At 49.1% G+C, this 23,188-nt stretch overlaps 1 protein-coding gene across 1 annotated transcript; it reads left to right on the plus strand.

Moving 5' to 3' along the window:
- The first annotated feature begins 4,572 nt into the window (after nucleotides 1-4,572).
- LOC137152009 (C-type lectin domain family 2 member D-like) lies at nucleotides 4,573-20,831 on the plus strand. Its single transcript, XM_067546484.1, has 7 exons — nucleotides 4,573-4,712; nucleotides 5,202-5,249; nucleotides 5,895-6,181; nucleotides 8,104-8,202; nucleotides 13,859-14,040; nucleotides 15,072-15,175; nucleotides 18,436-20,831. Exons 2-7 carry the CDS (start codon nucleotides 5,242-5,244, stop codon nucleotides 18,584-18,586), a joined length of 831 nt encoding a protein of 276 aa, XP_067402585.1. The 5' UTR covers nucleotides 4,573-4,712; nucleotides 5,202-5,241; the 3' UTR covers nucleotides 18,587-20,831.
- The last annotated feature ends 2,357 nt before the right edge of the window (nucleotides 20,832-23,188 follow it).

A 23,188-nucleotide genomic window follows, 5' to 3' on the forward strand; every position in this document is an offset into this window, starting at 1 on the left:
CTTGCACCCAGTTTAACAAGGGATCCAGATGACTCTGAATCCCTGACTTGTTCTCTTAATTATTTATCCCCTTCATATTTATTATTTATTAAATTATTAAAAAAATATTATTATTTATCTCCTTTAATATTTATTTATTTAGATTCCACTGCTTGTTTTGGGTCCAACTGAAGGCCTCTTTGAAGATGCGTGCATTATGTTCTCTGGTGTCCTTTGGAAAGATCATTTTTACAGCAGGCTAAATTCACACTGCAGCTTTTCTCCACAGGAGTTCACACAGAATGTCACGCAAGGGAAATATCCTGTTTGGACTGGGCTTCATGTTACATCCCTAGAGAGGAAATGGATCTGGGTGGACGGCTCCATCTTAGACCAGAATCTGTGTTTCTTGCTGTTAAATATTTCATATGTCTTCAGTGAAACTTATAATTAAGTAACGTTGAATGTTTGCAGAGTCAGAGAGAGAGAGAGAGAGAGAGAGGCTGATTTTGAATTGGGGCTCAGGCAAGCTGGATTTAGTGACCGACTCCCTGCATGACCTTGGCCAAGTCACTTAAACTCTCTGGGTCTCTGCTCCCCATCTGTAAAATAGGAATCATTATCCTTCCTTTGACTGCCTTGCCTATTTACATTGCAGGCCTTTGCGGGCAAGAACTCTCTCTTGCAAAGATGTCCTTGGCGAACTTAAACGCAAAAAAGAAGCTTACAAGAAGTGGAAGCTTGGTCAGGTGACTAGGGAGGATTATATAAACACTGCTCGAACGTGCAGGAATGAAATCAGGAAAGCCAAAGCGCAATTGGAGTTGCAGCTAGCAAGGGACGTGAAGGGGAACAAGAAGGGTTTCTACAGGCATGTTGCCAACAAGAGGAAGATTCGGGAAAGAGTGGGCCCCTTAAAGAAAGAGGGGGCGACCTAGTGACGGAGGATGTGGAGAAAGCTGAGGTACTCAATGCCTTTTTTGCCTCTGTCTTCACAGACAAGATCAGCTCCCAGACTGCTGTACTGGGTGGCACAGAATGGGAAGGAGGCAAACATCCCACAGTGCTGAAGGAACGGGTCCAAGACTATTTAGAAGGATTGGACATACACAAGTCCATGGGGCCGGATGCAATGCACCCGAGGGTGCTGAGGGAGTTGGCTGAGGTGATTTCAGAGCCATTGGCTATTATCTTTGAAAGCTCGTGGCAACAGGGGGAGGTCCCTGAGGACTGGAAAAAAGCAAATATAGTGCCCATCTTCAAAAAAGGGAGGAAAGAGGATCCAGGGAACTACAGACCGGTCAGCCTCACCTCAATCCCTGGAAAAATCATGGAGCAGGTCCTTAAGGAATCCATTTTAAGGCACTTGGAGGAGAGGAAGGTGATCAGGAACAGTCAACACGGATTCACCAAGGGAAAGTCATGCCTGAGCAACCTGATTGCTTTCTATGATGAGGTGACTGGCTTTGTGGATGTAGGGAAGGCAGTGGATGTGATATACCTTGACTTTAGCAAAGCTTTTGATACTGTCTCGCACAGTATTCTTATCAGCAAGTTAAAGAAGTATGGGTTGGATGAATGGACTATAAAATGGATAGAGAACTGGCTAGAGCATAGGGCTCAACGTGTAGTGATCAATGGCTCCATGTCTAGCTGGCAACTGGTCACAAGTGGAGTTCCCCAGGGGTCTGTCCTGGGGCCGGTTTTGTTCAACATCTTTATTAATGATCTGGAGGATGGGGTAGATTGCACCCTCAGCAAGTTTGCGGACGACACTAAGCTGGGGGGAGTGGTAGATACCCTGGAGGGTAGGGATAGGATACAGAGTGACCTAAACAAACTGGAGGATTGGGCCAAAAGAAATCTAATGAGGTTCAACAAAGAAAAGTGCAGAGTCCTCCACTTAGGAAGGAAGAATCCCATGCACAGCTATAGACTGGGGACCGACGAGCTGCGCAGCAGCTCTGCAGAAAAGGACCTGGGGGTAATGGTGGATAAAAAGCTGGATATGAGTCAGCAGTGTGCCCTGGTTGTCAAGAAGGCTAATGGAATATTGGGCTGCATTAGGAGGGGCATTGCCAGCAGGTCACGGGAAGTGATTATTCCCCTCTATTCGGCATTGGTGAGGCCGCATTTAGAATACTGTGTCCAGTTTTGGGCCCCCCACTACAAAAAAGATGTGGACAATTTGGAGAGAGTGCAGCGGAGGGCAACCAAAATGATTAGGGGCTGGAGCACAGGACTTATGAGGAGAGGCTGAGGGAACTGGGCTTGTTTAGTCTGCAAAAGAGAAGAGTGAGGGGGATTTGATAGCAGCTTTTAACTACCTGAAAGGGGGTTCCAGGGAGGATGGGGCTAGGCTGTTCTCGGTGGTGGCAGATGACAGAACAAGGAGCAACGGTCTCAAGTTGCAGGGGGAGGTCTAGGTTGGACATTAGGAAAAAGTTTTTTACTAGGAGGGTGGTGAAGCATTGGAATGGGTTACCTAGGGAGGTGGTGGAATCTCCATCCTTACAGGTTTTTAAGCTGAGGCTTGACAAAGCCCTGGTTGGGATGATATAGCTGAGGTTAGTCCTGCTTTGAGCAGGGGGTTGGACTAGATGACCTCCTGAGGTCCCTTCCAACTCTATGATTCTATGATTCTAAAGTGTACAGATACAAACCCCAGCACAAGGGAGTCCTGATATGGTTGGGGCCTGTAGACATTACTGGAACACACAGAGCTGGGGAAGAATTTTCCTAACAGAACAGTTTTCCCTCTAGGAACATCTACACTACAGCAACTACAGTGCTGCAGCTGTGACCCTGTAGCACCAACTCTAGACACTTCTTACATTGACAAAAGGGATTTTTCCATCGCTGTAGTATGTGGTCCACCTCTCCAAGAGGCGGCAGCTAGTGATGAGTTCAGTCCCCCATAGCCCACATGGAAATCAGACATGGTTAGAGGTTTGGGGCATCTGTTACCTTGCAGGCAAAAAAAAAAAAAGCAGAGATAATGGAAAACCTACAGCTGAGCAGTCTATTAGATTTAAAACAAAGAAAAGCTTCTCTGGGCTTTTGTTTCGTAAGTCTAGACATTAACAGGGATTTTTTAACAGGGATTCTGCTTTGTTACTTGTAGTTAGTGAGGGCTGACCCTGGCCTTGTGATTGATTAGCAGTGCAGAGAATGGCCATTTTTCCAGCCTTGGGGGTGTGAGTAGGGAAAGGCACAGAACCCCCTTTGGGCTACCTTTCACAATTGCTGGCACTGCCTAAAATAACTAAGTACAGGTGAAGATCGTGGGGATGTGGTGGTCCCAGCCCAGTCCACAGTGAGCAATCAGGCACTGGCTCCAGGTTCTGGGTAACTTTACACATTGCTGGTGTCAGTTTGCTACTGAAAGAAAATAATTGTTTGCTTGACTATAGTTACTCCATTTTTGCAGCTTCTTTGTTTATAAGGCAAGGCTGTTTCACTCTGTGCACAGATCATGGAAAGTTCTTAGGAATGCAGAGAGAGAGATAAGCCTCGGCTGAATTCAGCAAGCTCTGCAACCTTGATAGATAAGTTGTAGTTAGCTGCAAAACATCTGTAAAAGTATCTTATGAATAATAATATAGACCAATAGTTATAGAGAAAATAGGTTTGTGCCCTTGTAAGGGGGATATATATGGTCTTGTCACGAATGTTTAAGTAATAATAAGGTATAAAACTGTCTGTAATTCTTTGTTCGGGGTCTTTTTCCACTGTCCACTTGTGGACTTGGGAACTGACCTTCTGCAGAATAAACTCTTTTGGAGACTGTCCAGCCTGAAATCCTGTGTGGGTCTCTTACCAGTGCAAGGTAACGAACCACACTTGGAATCTTTTTCCAACACTACTGGTAGCAGTTACTGACAGCTAGGTGTTCTCTTTGGCTGTCCAGTCGCAATTTGCTGATGCTGCTGCCTTTCCCCATCCTCTAGTCCAGGGGCAGGCAGTTGGGATGCATGGGGGACCCCATCACAATGCCGGCCTCCCAAGGCGAAGGAAGAGCGTGCCCAGCAGGGCTTAATTGTAATGCAGGAGGAGCTAGGGTTCAACCAATTACGTGCTGGGCAGTAGCAATTTGTTTACATTCAGAACTGACGCAGCAAGCCTCCCCCTTCACAGTGCCTTGTCACTGCTAGGGCAGGGTCCCCAGCCCCACCACTGCCAGAACCTCTTCTTCTCACTGCCCCCCTCCCCCCGGTCCTATCACCGCTGCAGCAAGCGAGCGAGATTCTGCTCTCCACTGAGCCATCGCTACATCGGGAACGTACGTGCTGCGCTAACCCCAGCAGCAGGCGTGTCCACGCCCCACCCCAAACCAGGCCACGTCTACAGCAGCGCCTAGCGCGGATCCAGGCATCCGCTGGCTCCAGCCCGGGCGCGGGGCAGGATGTTTGTTAGCACAGAGCAGAGACCGACACAGCGCAAGCGCCCGCTCGGGCCTCAGGACCAGAACCAGGACGTGGGGAGCGGGGCCCGAACCCATCGGGCCGTGGGCGGGGAGCTGAGTGCCTGATTGGTTGGGCTTGGCTAAGGGGCGGGGCTTGGCGGGACTGAACAAAACAAAACAAAACACCCGCCAACTAGGCGTGGACGGGACTTTCCGCGGAGGGGGAGGGGCTGTCATTTGACCCAAATTAGGCGGAACCCCCGTAGGCGGCCCGGGGCTCTCTCGGTGCCGCTGCCTGGGAGGCTCGGCGCTGGACGGGCCCGGCACGGTAAGCGCTGCGGCTGGTGCGCAGATCCCGGGCCGGAAGGCGGGCTGCGCCGGAACTGTCACTTCCTGGGTGGGGTGGGGTGGGCTGGGCTGGGCCGGGCCGGGCCTCGCCTCGCCTCGCCTCGCGCCCCCTGGGTGCGGGCGTTGGGCGGGATCTGAGCCTGTCGTTCCAAACCGCCCCGCCCTGGCGTTAGGCCGCGCAGCGGGAAACGGGGAAACGTCCGCGCGCCGCTGCCCCTCCCGCCGCGCCCCGTCCCGTCCCGTCCTCCCACCTGCGGCCGTCAGCGTTCGCTGTGCGGCGGGGCGAGCTCCCTCCCTGCCCCCCTCACTGCCAGGCCAGGCCAGGCCAGGCCAGGCCTTCCCTTGCTGACCCCACCCACTGCCAGGGCCGGGGGCCCCCACCCCTACTGACTCCCAGACACAGCCCGGGGAGCAATGGAGGTTGAGGTTTCCCCTCTGGCTGTGCTGATCTCCCATCTCTGTGGACTAGGTGCCGCTTCAGGCTGCAGAGACCCCCAGACGCACTGCTTATGAATGTGTGAGAGAGCCGTTCCTTCCCCATCCCCCTCCACACCTGGCCTGTGGGAGTAACAGGCTCGGGCTCTCCCTCCGCACGCACACCCCTGTGTCAGGGAAGGGGGTTCCCCCCAATCCCACCCATAGGGGCTTTCACATCAGTAGTGGGAGACCAAACACCTGGGTGGAGCTCTTTGGGATGGGTGCGGGGAAGGGATTTAATTACGGTACCCACTGGACAGGACTGGGGGCAGGGTTTGGATGGACCCGTGGTGTGGGAAGGGGATGAGAGGTATTTTAGTTATTGCCTTTGCTAGTTGCTCCATGTTTCTGACAGTGAACAGAACAATTGAGGACACCTGGCTGTCAGTAAGTGGGGGAGCTCCCTCCCCTCACTCAGATCCAGAGGTGGTTTCCTGTGGGCAGTGGGGGGACAAATCTCTGGGGTACCCCATCTCTCCAGTTTTTTGAGCTGACTGGCAGGGATCGTTTTTAGTTATGTCACTCACTGATAGTGGCTGGGGCAGTTGTTCAGGTAAACTAGCATGGGGATGGAGGGAAAGGTATTCAGTTTTTGTTCTGGGTTTCTTTGAAGGAGAGGAGAATAACTAATAGCAAGAGGGAACTACAGAAAAATGCCACTGCCTCTTTCACTGTCTTGTTACAGCTTGGAGTTCAGAGAAGCTGCACAGCACACACCCCAGGCTCCTGGTGTGAGAGGAGAGATGGAGGAAGGAGTGTGTCCCACTGACAAGGAACTGCAGCTAAAAGAGCCTTTTAGCTGGTATGGAGATGTGGACGAAAGAGGGGAGCCAGACTATGAGAACAGGCTGGGGAGAGACCCTGAGGCATGTACAGAAGAAGGCATGTTTTCAGTGGTGGATGCAGCTGTTCCAACTGCCATCCCTGGATACAGCAGAAAATCGATTGCCTCACTAGACTCCTATGGAGCAGGTACCCACATTGTTGCTGCTACTTGTACTTTGTGTGCCTGGACATAGCCAGAGGTCTTGAGAGGGTGCTGCAGTGGCATATTGAGGGGGAGGAAGGGCCAGGCCCCTGGGCACCGGCCTGCGGGGAGGCGCTGGGCCAGCCCTTCATGACGTGCAGGTGGTGGGGGCTGCAGGAGGCTCTGAGGGGCGCAGAGCCTCCTGTGCCCTCTGCCCATCGTGAAGGGCTGCCCAGAGCGCACTTACCTGCTGCAGCCCCGCAGCTTGGCACCGGCTCACATGGGGTAACCTCACCCCCTGGCCTGGGGGAGGGACCCGGGCATGCCCTTCTCGATGCGTGGGGGAGAGGCGAAGGAGCAGAAGTGGGAGCAGCCACCCTTCAGCCTCCAGCGCCCTCCACCTGTCGTGAAGGGCTGACCTGGCACCCCATCTGAGCTGGCGCTGGACTGTGGGGTTGGAGCAGTGGGTAAATGGACTGGGCTGTCACGACATGCAGAGGGGACAGGAGGCTGAGGGGCGGCTGCTTCCACTTCTGCTCCTGCGCCTCCCACCCGCTGCGCGTCGTGAAGGGCTGGCCCGGCTCCTCTCCCAGGACGGGTAGTGAGTCTGCCCCCATCCAAGCCAGCGCCAGGCTGCTGGAGTGGGGGTAAGTGTGCAAGGGGAGAGGGTTCAAGCTATTCATTTGAAACAGGTGGGGGACACAGGAGGCACTGAGGGGCACCTCTCAGCGCCTCCCCCCTGCATGTCATGAAGGGCCAGCCCAGCCCCTCTCCACAGGCTGGGGGTGGGTCAGGCTGCCCTCATCTGAGCGATTACTGGGCTGCAGCAGGAGAGGTGGGTGCTGCATGCCGGGTAAGTGCGGGGAGTAGAGGGTGGCAGAGCCAAGCCTTCATTTGCGCCAGCCCCCACGCCTCATGCCCCCCCTGCAGGTACAGACCCCCTCCTCCCTGGGGCAGCGCCAAGACCCCTCCTGTCCTATGCAGAGGAGGAAGTGGGCACAAATGTAGGCTTGGTCCCCAGGCACCGGAGATCCTCCGTACGCCACTGGAGTGCTACAGGGGCCATCTTTGATGAATGGGGATAGTCACCCCTCTGAAATCCTGGTGCACATCACCCTTTGTTCCACTTCACTTTTGCTTTCCTTTTCTGTGTAAAATGTGTTAGAGGTACACCAAAAACATTGTGCAGAAGCAGGGCCTTGGGTGTGCATGAGCATGAACAGGTAACGGCGTATCAGGTAACTGGCCCCACATCTCCACCTGTCGTTACATTTTTTTGCTGATGAAGCTGCTGTGCCTGTAGAATGTGGCCCAGAGCCATTTGCTAAGGCTGATGTGCAGGAAGAAGGTGATGGGGATGCTGAGACCTCCAAAGGTCAGATACGCTCGGGCTTGGAGGTTGGTCTCCCCGTGGGAGTTGCCTGTGGTCATTCCCCTGAGAAATAGTGTGTCAAGATGTTTCGCTGTCGGTAACTGAAATCCTCTCTTTGTCCTGATTATAAAGATTTTAAAGGAAACTTGCTTCTTCAGAGGAAGTGAGAATGGGATTCCAGAGAGTCCCAGAGGAGATGAGATGAGGCCCTCTGTTGTTTAAACCCTGGAGAAGGATCCAGAGAGGCCAATCTGTAGTCTGAGGGACCTGGGGGTTGTTTCAGACTCTCAGTACAGAGGCTTCTGTGTGGGGGCAGGGAGGCAATTAATAGATGTTTCTGATGTCCATCTGATACCTTTGCTATTTATTTATTTGAGTTTATTGTGCTTAGCTGTTTGATTGGAGTGGGGCTTGGCTGTTTGTACCCAGGGAGTGAACGGGAGCACTCTGGGGAATCTAAATAAATAGATCTTTGCTCTAAGACAGCTCAGAAACTGATACTGATGAAAGTCTACTCCCCAGCCCCAGGAGCATTCATGGCTTTGTCTCTTTCAGGTCATTGGCCTAACTCCAAGATCAGGAAACTTGTGATTAAAGTGTTAATTGCACTTACAGTTTTGGTCATCATCATTGCTCTGACAGTATCTTTAGCAGGTAAGTGCATGGCCTTTCCTGACCCCAGTCAGTGGCTTCCATGGCCCCTGGAGCTGTTGCAGCTACATAATCTTTATTCCCCAACCTTTCTAGCTTGAGCAGTGAGGTCAGAAAGGAGTCTGTCTAGATGCTTATATGGCCCCATCACCATGGTATCAGGTTTACCACAATTATCATCTCTAATTATCATTACAGGTGGGGAACTGTATTACAGGTGGGGAACAGAGAGATCAAAGGGGTTAGGGTTAAAGGCACAAAGTGCAGTTAGGTGTTCCACTCTCATTGAAAGTCCTGGATGTCTAAGCTCCTTAGAGATTTTCAAAGTGACGTGAAGTGGGAACTGATCCACCATCTCTGGAGTCCAACGCCAGCACCTTAAACCGCAAGGCCGACTTTTCTCAGATTCATAAAGGATGTTTCTTGCCCCACCACTTGCTGGCTCCCTCTGCAAAATTTGAACTCACATGAGCTCTCATTAAACATGTGTAGACATTAATTGACTGGATTTTGTGCCTACCCTCTTGCCATTACTAAGCAGCACACCACAGGTGGGATGTGCTGCTCTGCTGTTATCGAGCTGGCCTTCCTGCATCCCCTCTTCAGGGCAGGGCTGGCTTGGGCTGTGGTATCACTGTAACAATCCTTAAAATACAGTGTAAACACCTCCACTCTGGCTGAGAACATAAACCCACAAGTGAAGAAAATCAGAAGTGATGGTTTCCCAGGGATGTTAACTGGCCATGTCTGTGCACATAGTCTGTGCTGTTTGAGGGCTGCTCTTCATTACTGTTCCATGTGAAATATGTGTATGGAGAAGTTAGAAGCATGCCAGTGGGAGTGGGATTGGTCTCTTTTGGGTCGTTCCATAACACCTGTCACCATGGTATCTGAGCTCTGGGGTGCAGAGAAATTAGGCAGCTATGGGAGAAATGTCAATCCCAGCTCCCTAGTGTAGTGCAGTTGATGTGTGGTCTCTGGCTCACCCATTGTAAGCTAGATCTTGTGAGCTCTGGGGCTACGTGCTGCAGGGCGTTTTTGTGCTATTAGGCAGAGGAGGTAATTGGGGAAATAGACCCATTTAAAGAGGCTGCCAGAATTGACAGGCTCCTTCTGATGCCATCAAGTTGCCCCTTGACTTGAAGGGGGCGTTGACAAAGGCCTGGCAGCCTCTCCACTGGATCCTGCACATTCAGTTCTTTAAAAGGTATGAAATTTGAGAGCTCTCTTAAATCAGTCATGAAATCAGACACAATCTAGTACTGCCTTTGACTTCATTGCTCAGATGCACTCCTGCCCACAGGTCTGCCTGAGACTGCACTGTTAAAGCTGCAAGGAAATGTATATCTTGTGCATGTTTTGGTCAGATTCTTTCCTTTCTTGCTTCTTATGGTCATTTTCAGGCTTAACTTTGTGACTGTTCCTCATAGAGTATGAAGGCACATGGAGAAGTTTGGAAAATCAGCCACTGAGGTGCAAAAAATGATTAGGTAATGGAGAAATAGATGAAAGGGTTTGAGTTATAATTCCACCTACCCTGGAGAAGAGAAAAAGGGAGAACTCCTCTGAGATCAAGCAGGGAGGCAGGGAAGTTCCTAACCAGTGAATGTAAGGAGTCTAGAATGGCTTCTCCTGGCTTACTTTTTAGTGATACAATAACCCTACCTCTGACTATTAACCTACTGCACTGGCAATAGGTTAATAGTTTTAATACTCTGCAAGGTTTTGTGCTCCTGGTAGGGTCGCTGAAGACTAACAGATGTGAGGAGAGGTCCCAGACAAAGCACTGTCCAGATTTCTCTCCCCTCCTCCCCCCCAAGTTTCCCCCAACAGTGGATCAGGTGGAGGAGGACCTCCTGGATCTCAATGGCTGTGAAAACAGATGAAGGCACATGCAAGTTGGAGATCTTCGGTTGTCTCGGACCTTCTTCTGTCACTGGGCTCCAGACCTACAGCTTGTCATAATTATGTGGTCACTGAAGGCGTACCAGTCTCCCAACATTAAAATAAATCATGTGCAAGCTTCTATCATAGCATTTCTGGTAGGCAGCTGACGTGCTGGGAAATCTCTGTACCTATTGCAGGTGGATCTGTGATTCCAGGATTGGACTCATGAGTCATCTCAGAACCTATGTAAATTCTGTGGTAAAGATCATCCTCGAATCGAGGGATTGGCCATGACAATGACTGCACTGGCCCTTCATATGTGTCCTTGATGTCAGTCATGGCTGACCCCACTGCTGCTCCTTCACTGAAAGGCTTAAATTTCAGGGCAGCTTTCCAAGTAGTTTTGGGTAATCCTGTCCCTGCTGCTGCACTGGGGGAAGAAGGCCAGGGTGGGGCTTCCAAAAGCAGGTTGCAGGAGTCTGGTGCCCACTGAAATTCCCTGCGAGTTGTGTGGCAAACTAGCTAGTTTAAGGCCATTGGGGAAATCCCAGCTGAACTGTCTCTTTAAAGGTGCCTTTGGCACGGAATCTTTTTAACTTTAACCTCATAGATGGTTCCCATTTCTCAAGTTCTGGTGCCACCTTGTGATTATTTCATGTAGCTGAGAATTACAGCACTTTCGTAAAACTAATTCACATGGCTCCTAATACTCTGTGAAGTGCCTAAGTGCCGTGTTTTGATAAGGTTACTGTTCTGACAGGTTAACAATCCCCCAGAGTCAATAAGGAGTCAGTTAGGGAATAAATGAGTTGTATTATAAACAAAGGAGTAATATAGATTTGTAACTAGTTATACTCATCTAAACAAACAGTTAAGTATAAAATAATATGAAAGGATATAAAAACAATTAAGCACAAAACATATTGATATAACAAGGTATTAAACAGGCAACTAACTATAAAGACCTAAACTAATATTAAACAGACAGTGGTTCCCTGCCAGGAATCAAACTCTGGTCTCTCACTAAGCAGAGGGACACTTACTAGTGTGCTACAAAGACAATTAGCTGCTTGCAGGAAACGAAAGGGGGGGGGGGGGGATCACACAGACGGTTACTATAAGGCACAGTGGCAGAAGCAGTTAAGACAGATTGCTTTCACACAAACACACAGAGAGATTTCACACAGACAGTTACTGGCAAAACAGAAAGATTTCACACAGACAGTTACACAGACAATGTAGCTGTAAAATACAGACTGATGGTAAACTCCTTATCAATATTCACAGCATTACTCGATTAATTCGATACGGGCCGGCAAAACTCGTTTCACGCTCGGGGGGAAGGGCGAAGACGTGCGTGGGGAGGACAGACCAACTGATCAGGCTGGTTTCGATACTGCTCTCCGAGGGGGCTTGGGAAAGACCCCTCTTTATGAGCTAAATGGGACATGAAGGGTTAACTGATTGGCCCAGGAACATGATATGGGCTTCGTGCCAGCACTGGATTGGCCGGGGGACCCTTGCAGTTTTCCTGGTTGCTGGGGAGTTTCGTCTCCCCTGGTCAGTTACATTCCTCATAGATGACATGGGAGCCAAAGGTGTAGCCGTATCCATGGTAATGCCCTAATAAGGTCAGGTCGTGGGTTGACTGTTAGCCCGAATGGATGGGCAGATGCGAGGGGGGGCCATATGCTGGAATTTTGTGCAGCAACAGTTACCAGGGATGAACGGCCCCCCAAATTACAGGAGCAGTTTGGAGGGTGCTTTGAGGCACTAAGACGATTCGTTTATGTTCCCTTTAAGACAGAGTGTGAGGCTTGAAAAAGATAACTTAGAAAAAGTTGGCAAACTTCCTGAAAAAATCTGGAAAACTACTCAAATTCTTAACCACTTAATAGTCTTTATTTAACAACTTACTAGTACAACTACTTGAATCAAACTTTTCTCTTACTGATTCACTTTATATATAACTACAAACAACAGAAATTGATTACAATGATTAAATGTTAGATACAAACTTAATACAACAACTAAAAACTTAAGCAATTTGTTTTACCACAAATCTTGTTTCCTCCTTCTGTTACAAATTCTCAAGTCACATATAAAACTAAAAAAAACCCTAACAATTATAAAGCACGTACAAAAAACAGTTATTCCAACAATTACAGTCACAATCACTCCTAGAATACAGGTAGAATTATTGCTAGTTTTACATTCACATTCACTACTCACCACATACAGAGATGAACTCAACTGCAGCAAAGATAACAGATGTTTCATGACCTGGTCTTTCCATTTAGAGCTCTGTTTCTTCATCCAGGTGGGACCTCTATCGTATCCACACCTAGGGTATATTCCTCCAGGTGGAACCTCTCGTATTCGCACCCAGTGTATTTTGATCCGCAGGACAAGTCCCAACGGGTTATCAGCTCAGTTACCTGACTATTCTAAGGTAATGTAGGCGACGAGCTGGAGAGAGGCCAGAGGGGTGATCAGACCCTCTTGCAGGCACGATTCTGGTGTGCCCCTTGGGGAGGCTCGGTGGTCCTCACGACAAGACTCTCTAATTTTTGCTTTGTCTGACGACCCTTTTATCTCCACTCCAGCCTATACGTCCGCCAAACCAATTATGGGTATTCCTACGTCACTTTGTCCCTCCCTCCTTGGGGAGGTCCTCAGGCCAGAAGTCTATCCTTGACCAGGTATAACTTTCAAGTAAAAATTGCAGCAACTTCAAACTTCCAAATTTGGGCCTAGGAACTGCTGTGCTCTCAAGTTACCCCTATTTCAAGTTCAACTGGTTACTTTTGGTCAGGGTTTTTGCTGCCTCTGAGCTCCTCTTCCATGGGGTTTACAACTTGTACCTCTTTGTCTGTTCTCGAGACCAACAACTTCTCCTTATCGCCTACAAAAAAAACAAAACAAAAAACTAGGAACAATTATAAGAACAGATGGTTACAAAACCTTGAAATATAATGAACAATCTTCAATGAACTTTTCCATTCATCACCTATAAATTAAATACTTGTTCCTTTCTCAACATGGACTCGGGGCACATGCACAATGTGGTGATTTTAACCCGTTACGACACTTTGCACAGGCTTCTTTTAAGCACAAGATAAAATGCTCTGAGCTGTTCTAGTGTCTCCACCCAGGCTGGGAACATCCCTGGAATTCTTACTCTTACAGGCACTTGCATTAAACACATCTCTGTTGGGCTGGCTCTCGTGTCTGCTTCTCGGGGAGCCTGTCGCTTGCACATATTAGTGCAGTCAGGGTGTGTTCCCTGATGTCAGTCCAATCCCATCTTCATCCCAAGATACATCTCTAAAGCAAAGAACCTGGTTGGGGAGCCAGCCTGCTGGGTTAGCAGGATGTCCCTGGGTTAGTAGACTCCGCGACCCGCATGATCATATTGAACTACATCTTTATTAGGTGTCAATATTCGTTTGTGCCAGTGATTGGATAACACTCCCCCTACCTGCCTGCTTCATGACTTCATGGTGAATCTGGTGTTACTGCTGTTTTTGGGTGCTTCTCGGCTGCACTTTCAGTGAATTTGACCACCAGAAATTAAGCTATGAAAGAGAAGGTTTTTTTCCCCCCATCTTGTTTCAAATGGCTTACTTCCTATCCTCCCTCAGCACAGCTGCCAGGGATGTAAGGAGCTAGCAGTCTGGATCTGAGGGATTCTCTCCCCTCATTCTCTCAGATAAAAAATCAGGGTAGGACGACACAGTCTCTGACCCTGTATTACCTACCTCATTTTCAGTGGAAAAATCTAAACTGGCTGCTCCGGTCTGGACTCCTGTGCCCTGCTGCCCAGAGGGCTGGATTGGATACCGAGGGAAATGCTATTATTTCTCAGAGACTGAAGGGAATTGGACCTACAGCCAGAGCCAGTGCTCTTCACTCAGCGCCTCCCTGGCTGGGATCGACAGTGAGCAGGAAAAGGTGAGTGAGCGGCAGATGCTTCAGCCCAACCGACGGGGCTTGGCAGGGCTGGAATCAGGCTAGACTCAGCCCTAGGTCCCAGAAATTGCCCTGTTGTTTCTTATACTGGGAAACCTGAGAGTGTTTCTGGCAACCGAATCCCAGCCCTGGTTAGAGCTGGGCTCATAGTCAGGGGTCATGGAAACCCACTCACTCTCAGCCCAATCCCCTTTTTCCCCAGAGCCCAAGGCTGGAGGATCCCTCTCTGTAGGGCTAGGCTGGCCTTGGCCACTGGGCTGCCTGTCGAGAACCTGCCTCTCTAGTTCACCACAGCCAGTGACTCCATGGTGGGAAGGGGGCTCCATGACCCTGCCTGGGGCAGAACTAAGGCTCTTGGGCTCTGTGGGAAGTGAACTTGGCCATTCCTCAGAGAAGCCCCCACCTACTTGGCTGAGCGGGGGGCACTATGTGTAACATGCTGGGAAGGAGCCTGGCATGGAGGTAGCAGTGCCAGCAAAGCTAAATGTTGTTTAGATTGCAGAAGGGCAGGTCTGTCTGAATATAGATGTGGGGATGAGATGGGGGGAGGGGTGGAAGATGGCCTCTGAGCAGCCCTCACTTCTTGCACATGTCCTCAGGCTCCCAGCTGAGCAGGTTCCAGTCTGACGGGACTTTCATCAAACTGGGATTCTCAGCCAGCAACTGGCTTACTGGCTGAGGTGCTGTCAGAGGGGCAGAGCTGCCAGCTGCTGTTGTAATGGCTCTTCACTTGCTTCCTCCATCCCCTTCCAGACCTAGAAGGGGGCTGGTGTAGAGGAGAGCTGTTGCAGAGTCCTGTCTTTGGCTGGACTCATTAGACTGGACCTTTTCCTCAGCCTCCCCATGGCATGATCTGGGCGTGGCTGTTGTCATCTGACTTGGGGCTCTCAGCTGGCAAACTACAGGTGACCCATCCAAACTTGAACTTCTGACCACCAGGTGCCACACAGAGGCAGGTGGTCACCACAGCCAGGGGCCAGCCTAAATATAATCTGACTTGTCTTATTTTTCAGGATTTCCTATTGCTCTACAAGGTCTTTCTTGATCGCTGGATCGGCCTTCACAGGGAGCCAGGCCAGCCCTGGAGATGGCCCAATGGCACCGAATTTGGCCTCCAGTGAGTCCCTTTCCCTCTAGTAATATTGTTTGTGTTAGCTCACAGGTGTCTGCTGTGCTGCAGACTGATCAATAGCTCCTCATCTAGCCAAATCTGTGTTCTTATTTTTATGTATTGTGACTGTAGTCTCTGTGGGGAGCCACTCTGAGATTGCTCAGTCAGGGCAAACTGCAAAGAATGGGGCAGTTAATCCCCAAACCTGGTGGCTAGTCTAATAATTAGATTCACCAAGCCAGCAACAAAACAGCTTCTACAATACCTTACTGGTTGTCCAGAAGTCAAAAGTACAATTCCCTTAAAGCAATCCAGTCCTGGCCTCCTACCCAGATAGCCAGGTCAAATGTGATGAGGATTACTGAAAATCTTGTTCATCTCGTATAAAGTTCTACTGATCCCAAGAGATTGGACGCATTACCCACCAGGTCAATGAATATTTCAGATCTTACCCAAGTACACGCTAACAGCCAGTTCTTAGTAACCAAACTAAGATTTATTAAAAAAAGAAAAGAGGGAGAGTATTCATATCTGTTTGTATAATGATCTTTTAACCAATAAATCCATAGGTCAGTTTCATAGCAGAAAGTTCTTTCCAGAATCAGTTAATCAATTTATAATCTAAATATTTAGTCCATATCTAGTATGAGGGTAATCCAGACTGGAGTTGAAGACCTCAGTTTTGCAACTTAACTTTCTCTTAAATTTAAGCAGAGCTGAGATAACAGGATCAGGAGCCCAGACTTCTTTTATAGACATCTGGCAGGTTATTGATAGTCCCCTGACAGCAGATATTCCTTAAATGATGAATCACCGTGGCTTTGAAGTAAAACCTGTTTCCTGTGTACACACTGGTAATTAGCTGTATTGATTACCATAAGGTAACTGCTAATCTATAGCCATTCACAGGTAGTTTACCACAAACTTCAAAGAGCAATAAAGACAATGATATTACTACATCCAAGTTTCATCTGAATGTTAATATCCCCTTTTGATCTCTGAATTAATAGAATATGGTGACAGACAGGAAACGCTTGGTTACATTGTTAACCTCTAACAATATATATGTAAATACAGACAAATATAATCATTATCTCCTAATATGTCTCTAAAAGTTGAATTTGGGTCATTTAGCCTGCTAGTACTTCACAGTTGCTGGCTCAGTGTCATAGTATGTATGTTTCATAGATTAAAACCAAGATGCAGCCAGCCTTTGATTGTAGTGTTATCAATTATTGATTATTTGTATTAAGGTAGTACCTGGGAGCCCTGGACCAAGCCCTCATGGAACAGCATCTAGCACAAACACAACAGAAGTCCCAAGGGGTTTAAAATACAGCACAGTCCTGGGCACGAGGGAGGTTGCTGCTCCATTGGAGGAGACGTTAACCAGAGCTCCAGAGGGCTGTCCGTGTGGAAGTTAGACCCTTTAACCCTTTCTGCAGTGCATTGTTTGGAGACTGTAGAAGATCCCCTGTAGGGGGCGGCGCCGGTGGCTCTCCCTCTGTGTCAGTCTCAGAGGGAGGTCACACTTCCTGGCGCCTACTCTCTTCGGGGAGTCCGAATTAAGGGGCCGCCTTCAGCCCTCAGTAGGGCGAGCCTTGGGTCAGGCCGCTCCTTTGGGGAAATAGTCTCTTGCCCCTTGGGACATGCTATCAGTCTGTGGTCCGGCCCTCAGCTAGGGATGGGCCGGCAGTGGGAAACAGCCCTCAGCAGGGCGAGGAAGCAGTCTATAGCCTAGCCTCCCTGAGGGTGTGGGGGCAGGCCAGCAAACAGTCTCGAGCCCCGGACAAGGCAAGGAAGCAGTCTATAGCCTGCCCTTCGATGGGGCGAGCAGGCAGGGAAACACACAGGCTTGAGCCCTTGGTAGGGCGGGCAGCAATCTATGGCCTGGCCCTTTTATAGGGCAGGCAGGCAAACCCACACAGGCCCAAGCCCTTAGCGGGGTGAGCAGCAGTCTATGGCTCGGCCCTTAGGCAGGGTAGGGCAGGCAGTAAGGGACCGGTCCTGGCGCTCAGCCGACATTTACCCCAGGTCAGGGTGAGGGAAGCGGGGGAGGGGGATGCAGGCCCACCCATCTCCACTGTGTCCCAGCCCAGGGCCCTGTCAGTGATGGGGTGTCCCATCACTGGTCAGCGGGGCTCCAGCTGAAACACGCTGACTCACAGCGAGTGTCGGCTCAGCTGCACCGTAGTTGGCTTCCCTGGGCTTCTTCCTCCCATCCTCTCCCTAGAGTACCTGGGATTAGTTGTCTCCCTCTGGGTCACCGGGTTAGAAGGCTTGCGGGAGTCACACGAGTTCTTCACCGTCAAGCGGCGGCAGGTCCGGAAATTGTGTGGGATCCTTTGCAGAAGGCAGTTCCTTTAAGTCCTCAGGTCCCCAGGCAGTAGGCAGCTCCAGCAGGCTTTCCTCCAGGTCGTACAGTTCAGGCAGCTCCTCCGGATCTGCAGGGCCCCACACCTTGGGTAGATCCATCAGCTTTTCCTCTGGGTGGACGTTGGGCATGGCCCTAGGCTTGAGCACCAAGGGAGAGGCGTCCTTCTCCCTTGGCCACTGGCCCCTGACTGAGCAAGCAGGCCTGGGTTTTAAAGGCCTAGCCCTGCCTACCTGCTTCCGGTCAGGTGTTGTCTTTCTGGGTTCCAGCCCCCGGGGGGGGAGGGGATGGCTCTCCCTCTGCCTCAATCTCAGAGGGAGGCCACACCTCCCAGCTACAGAGACTAACAGGGTCCCCTCTGCGCTGTTGGTGTAACTTGAGGTCCTCTCAATAGGAAGCTACTAGACAGAAATCTGTCTTGGCAGCCCCATAGGGTTTGAAACATCTCTTGACTCTCTGACCATCCCAGAGCTGGGGAGGATCATGGCAAACTTTTCTTCATGGAGAGCTGATGCTGCCTGTGGAATTTCTCCCCTGTGGGCTGACTGGGACTGGAGAGAGAGCTGGGTCTAGGTGAGAGCATCGGGCAAAGCTGAATAGCGGGCAAGTCATGCCAAATATCTACCCAGCATAAAGACATGACTGGAAGCCCTAGCTGTTATCTCTCAACCCCAGCCTCTTTCCCCTCTTCCTGCCCTGCAATACCTGCTAATTGTTTTCTACCCCTTTATGTTTCCCCTTCTGCAAGGGAGGAGTCTGAAGTGGGGCTAATGTCTGTGAGCGCAGCATCTCCCCTCACAGACCTGTTCTGGGGGGTTGTCTTGCCCTGTCTGTGACAGATGGGACATGCCCAACCCCTCTGTGTTTCCCACTCCTGCTGTCTCTGTTGCAGGTTTCCAGTAAGAGGAGGAGGCAACTGTGTGTATCTGATGGATGAGGACTGGTTCGGCAGCTCGAGGTGTAGCACATGGAGACGCTGGATCTGCAGCAAACCCGATGCCTATACGATGGGGAAGGGATGCACAATGGAGTCAAAAGTTTGAGACTCAGGGGAACTAGACCTGGTGAAGCTTTATTAGGGGGTACATCTGCTACTACTCCAAGATGATGGAATCTGGTTCTCTAATCCTTCCAGACCATCCCCATGACTTTGTCCATGCCTGGCTGTGCACATTCCAAACAGTGAGGCTCCCAGCCGTTGACTAGAGAAGATTGTTCTCTAGAGCGGCACGCTGCTCAGGGCTGAATGGTATTTTTCTTTGCTCAGTGTAATTCCATTCGTTCTAGTTCTTCATTCCCACAAGGATTCTACTCCAAGACTTCCACTTTGACGTCTTTCTTTGAAATGCCTGCGTCACCTTAAGACAAAACCTAGTTCTCCCTGTAAGAGCCAAGCAGGTGGATCAAGAGCTGACAGGGACCCAGAAGGCTGAGACGGAAGGTGCCAACCAAAATGCAACTGAGCGAGAGCAATGGGCTTTTCTCCTTTCTCAGTGACATAAAGGAAAGGCTGTAAAGCTCACACATCTTCCCATCTGTAAGCAGACACCTGAATGCTAGTGTGGTGGGGGCTGGCCTCTACCCAGCTCCTCAGGAGAAGTGAGAGTCACCCTGACTCAGGTGTAAACTCCCTAAAGTCTGGTTCTGGGATCAAGTGGGCTAGCTCATTGCCCCTTCAACGGGGAAGCGGAGGGAGAGCTGAGCCCTGTGATGGCCGAGACCCTGGCTGAGTGTAAGGAGACAGACAGGTAAAGTGGATAGCTGAAATTTTGTCTGCCCTTCATAGAGTGAGAGAAGGGGAAAGCATTCAAGTAGCTAGTTCAATTCCATGTCAGCGGGTGGCCATGGACCCTGAATCGCAGCCCACCAGGAGCAGGGAGCCAAGAGGGAACTCTGGCTTGGATAGAAGCAATAGGTTAACTCCACAATGGGAAGGAAGTTCCTTGCATACAGCTCCAAAGGGAGAGTCTTGCATCCCTTCTCCACCTGACTGAGAAATCAGAGTCCCAGAATTAGAGTAGGATTAAAATCAATTTTTCAGGGGACAGACCTATCCTACTTCCCCTAAATGGTCAGGGGTCAACTGCTGCCCCACCGTAGTGGGGGTGATGCCCTAGACCACAGAAAAGACAGCTAACACCTCGAGGAATATGGGTTCACTGCCCTGCTCGCTTCCCAGCAGACTAAAAGCAGGAGGTAGGGGCAGGACCCAATCCCAGGTCCACACCCAAAGGTGTTGGGATGGCAAAAGAGCCCAACAGTGCATGAACTCCCCCAGTACACCCAACTAGTGTAATCTAAGGGACAATCTGTGAGGTGGATTTGAAATTGTCCTCTGTTGTTTTATATATAAAATTGTGACAGTCTGCACTATGAAGGTCACCACTTATAGCAGCCTATGATAAGCATTGTACAAAGTGGCCTTGTGAGATATAATTTGAAAACTCATAATCTGCTGAACATGATCGTTCTGGCAAAATATGAGTATCAACATTGTAGATAGAGTTATAAGTTTCTGCTGTATGACATTGCTGTAATGTTCCAGAGTTAGAAAGGCAGGCCTAAACAAGTTTTTCAGAGACAAAAGTACACTTGCACCCCAGCCATGTGTTCAAGAGCCATCACCTGCTTAAGCAGCTCTCCTTTCACGGAGGAGGGAGGAAGTTAAGACTATAACGAGTTCAAAAAGGAACTAGTTAAGTTCATGGAGGATAGGTCCATCAATGGTTATTAGCGAGATGGGCAGGGATTGCTGTTTGCCAGAAGCTGGGAATGGGCGATGGGACGGATTACCTGGCATTGGCCACTGTTGAAAAACAGGATTCTGGGCTAGTTGGACCATTGTTCTGATCCAGTGTGGCTATTCTTACGTGTAAACAAGGAATTTACATTTCATCACAATGACTCTTCAATCCTCATGTCCACAAGAGACTTGTTACCTGCACCTGGAAGGGGGAGGTAATCCTCAAAGAGGGGAGAGTGGTATAAAAATGAGAGATAGGCGGAGGCAAGGTGAAGTGGAGGCCACTATCTCTCTGCTCATGACATCGGCAGCTCTCAAAGAATTGAATGAAGGGGGTGTGGTCCCAGGCTGAAAGGAGACAGCCTGTGAAGTTTATTGCAGCCTATTAGGTATTAGCTTGTGTATTACTCTTATTTTCTTGTGTAACCAATCCTGACTTTTACACATCATCACTTGTAATTACTTAAAATCCATCTTTCTGTAATTATTTAATGTATGGTTTTATCTTAACCCATGTGTTTAGATTAAAACTTGTGGGGAAACACCATTGGGGATAACAAGGCTGGTGCATTATTATTTTCCTTTGATGAAACGATGGACTTTCTATGAGCTTGTATTGGTCTGGAGGGTACTGAGCAGGACAAGACACACATTTCTGAGGGAAAATCTGGGACTGAGATTTTGCAGATGTGACCCTCTAATGTAATTCATGAGTGACTATCCAGAGTGCTCATGGATTTGGCGTTCTGTTAATTTGCATACTGAAGGCTGTGTGAGCAGGCCAGGAGTGGCTGTTCTGACAGCAAAGCAGTGTAAAATGCTCCCCTTGCTGGAGAATTAAGGGGACACAGCTGTTCAACAGTCCAGACTTTACCCTAATATGTAATGAGTTCTTGGAGATGCACCAGCCTCATGCAGCATAGATGGTGGAGTACTCACGTGTTCCTGTACTTTCTAGGGTTGTGGCTGGGAAAGGGGATGCTGCTGCCCTTCAGCCACCTCAGTTCCTTCCTGGCAAGCCTCATGGTGGTTTATGGTAAAAGTGGTAAACTGGGGTGTGCAATCTTTGGGGGCAAAGGATCTGGGATTTCTATGAGTGGCCAGTGTCGGGCTGGTCATCACAGTGGAACGATTTAAATTACTTGGGATGCGCCTATTGGTAACCTGCAGCAAGGCAAAGACAGGGCTGGGATAGCCCAGAGAGGAGGGCTTGAAAGGCTGGTGGTTTTAGGAGCTAACTCCCAGTTACCATACGCTGGCCTCCCTCACGCTGGACACAGGGTGACTGAGTAGCCAAGATCCATCACTCCCTCTGAGTGCACTTCCTGGATCTGTTCACCTGCTTGAGGCCATTAGAACACAGTTTGGAATGGTAACTTTTGCTTTGTTTTAATTCATTGAAATCTTCAAGCATGCAACTGGGATCACATACATTTTGGCAGCCAAGAATCCCATCAGCTGGAGAGGGAAAACTATCTTTTGAGGTAGCACACTGTACAAAGTTTGTATGGACAATTTTATGTTTTGAAAAATGGTCAGTGGCAGAAACGCTCTGCTTAATTGTGAGTCCAGAATGGCTGCTATGACGGTATTTTGTGGGGAGGTTGAAGTAGTGATTTCAGTTATCAGCCCTAGGTTTCTGACTAGCATGTATGTATTTATGATATGTTTGGAGAGGGCTGTTATAGACAAAGCCTTTGTTAGGCAGTCATCGAAGTAAGGAAATACGTAGATTTTCTGCCCCCTCAAGTGAGCAGGCATTGCAGAAATGCATTTTATGAACACTGGGGCAGTAGAATGACCAAATGGAAGGACTGAATTAAAAATGTTCATTCTCTACCATAAAACAGAGCTATTTTCTGTGTGATTGTCTTACAGCAATGTGAAAATAAGCATCCTTCATGTGGAATGCTGCAAACCAGTCTCTTGGTGAGAGGGTAGAATAATAAGTGAGGATTTAACATTCAGAAATGGAACTTCCTGATAAACTTGTTGAAGCTTTGTCAGGTCTAGAACTGGCCAAAGACCTCCATCTTTTTTAAGTCTCGGGAAATACCCAGACTAAGGTATAAGGTACTTGTTTGGGACCTCGTGGATAGCTTCTTAGCTGCCTTCTGTTTTAGAGCTAGTAAACCTTCTCTATCCTTTGGCAGATCTACTTTGGCTATAGTCTCTGGGACACTCCTACGGATTTAAGCCTAGTATATCTGTGCAATGAAGTAGCTAATGCTGCAGTCCTACCAGCTGTGCCCAAGAAGTCAAATACAGCATGCAGGGAATGATTAGCGAGCTGTTGACTTTCTGAGACAATGGCATTGACTAGCTTACTTTGTTCCTCTAGTAGCAGTTTTACAAAGTTACTCACTTTATCCCAGAGATAAAAATTGGTTGCAAGCCCTCACAACCAAATAATTAGCCACACTTTAATTGTGTAGAATATGTAACGACCTTCCTTCCTAATGCATCAATCATTTTACCTTCCCTGTCTGAAGGTGTGGAATCTGCTGCTCTACCTTTAGATCTCTTTATAGCAGCTTCCTTTACTAAAGAATTAGGTGATAGGTGTGTATGAAAATAGGAGAAAACTCTGTTCACCTAAATCCAACACAAAGGTAGAGGCAAGTTCTGCAAATGTTGCTCCTTTGGAAGAATGTTCAAAATTATGGCCCAGACTTAGGCACCACTGGCAGTCACAAAATGCCTACTCAGTTGCTGTCTAACCCTGCAGGTGCCTAAATTCACTCATCACCTAAATCGTCACTGTGACAGTTTCCTAGGCAGCATCTATAATTACACCTCTGAGCTGTTTCCACTTTTAGGCTAGTGCTTAAAGTATGGACCTAGGCTGTGGGAAAACCCCACTTTAGATCCCCCCCCCCCCTTGCCTGAGGAGCAGGGATTT

The sequence above is a fragment of the Emydura macquarii genome, unplaced genomic scaffold (genome assembly GCF_026122565.2).
Source record: "Emydura macquarii macquarii isolate MOO-44397 ecotype Brisbane River unplaced genomic scaffold, CSIRO-AGI_Emac_v2 contig_1132, whole genome shotgun sequence".
In the NCBI taxonomy this organism is placed as follows: Eukaryota; Metazoa; Chordata; order Testudines; family Chelidae; genus Emydura; species Emydura macquarii.

Excerpts from the sequence above, each read along its gene's own strand:
- LOC137152009 (XM_067546484.1), top strand. Across the intron at positions 6,182-8,103 it reads ACTAGACTCCTATGGAGCAG|GTCATTGGCCTAACTCCAAG; the intron begins GTACCCACATTG and ends TGTCTCTTTCAG. Across the intron at positions 14,041-15,071 it reads TCGACAGTGAGCAGGAAAAG|GATTTCCTATTGCTCTACAA; the intron begins GTGAGTGAGCGG and ends CTTATTTTTCAG.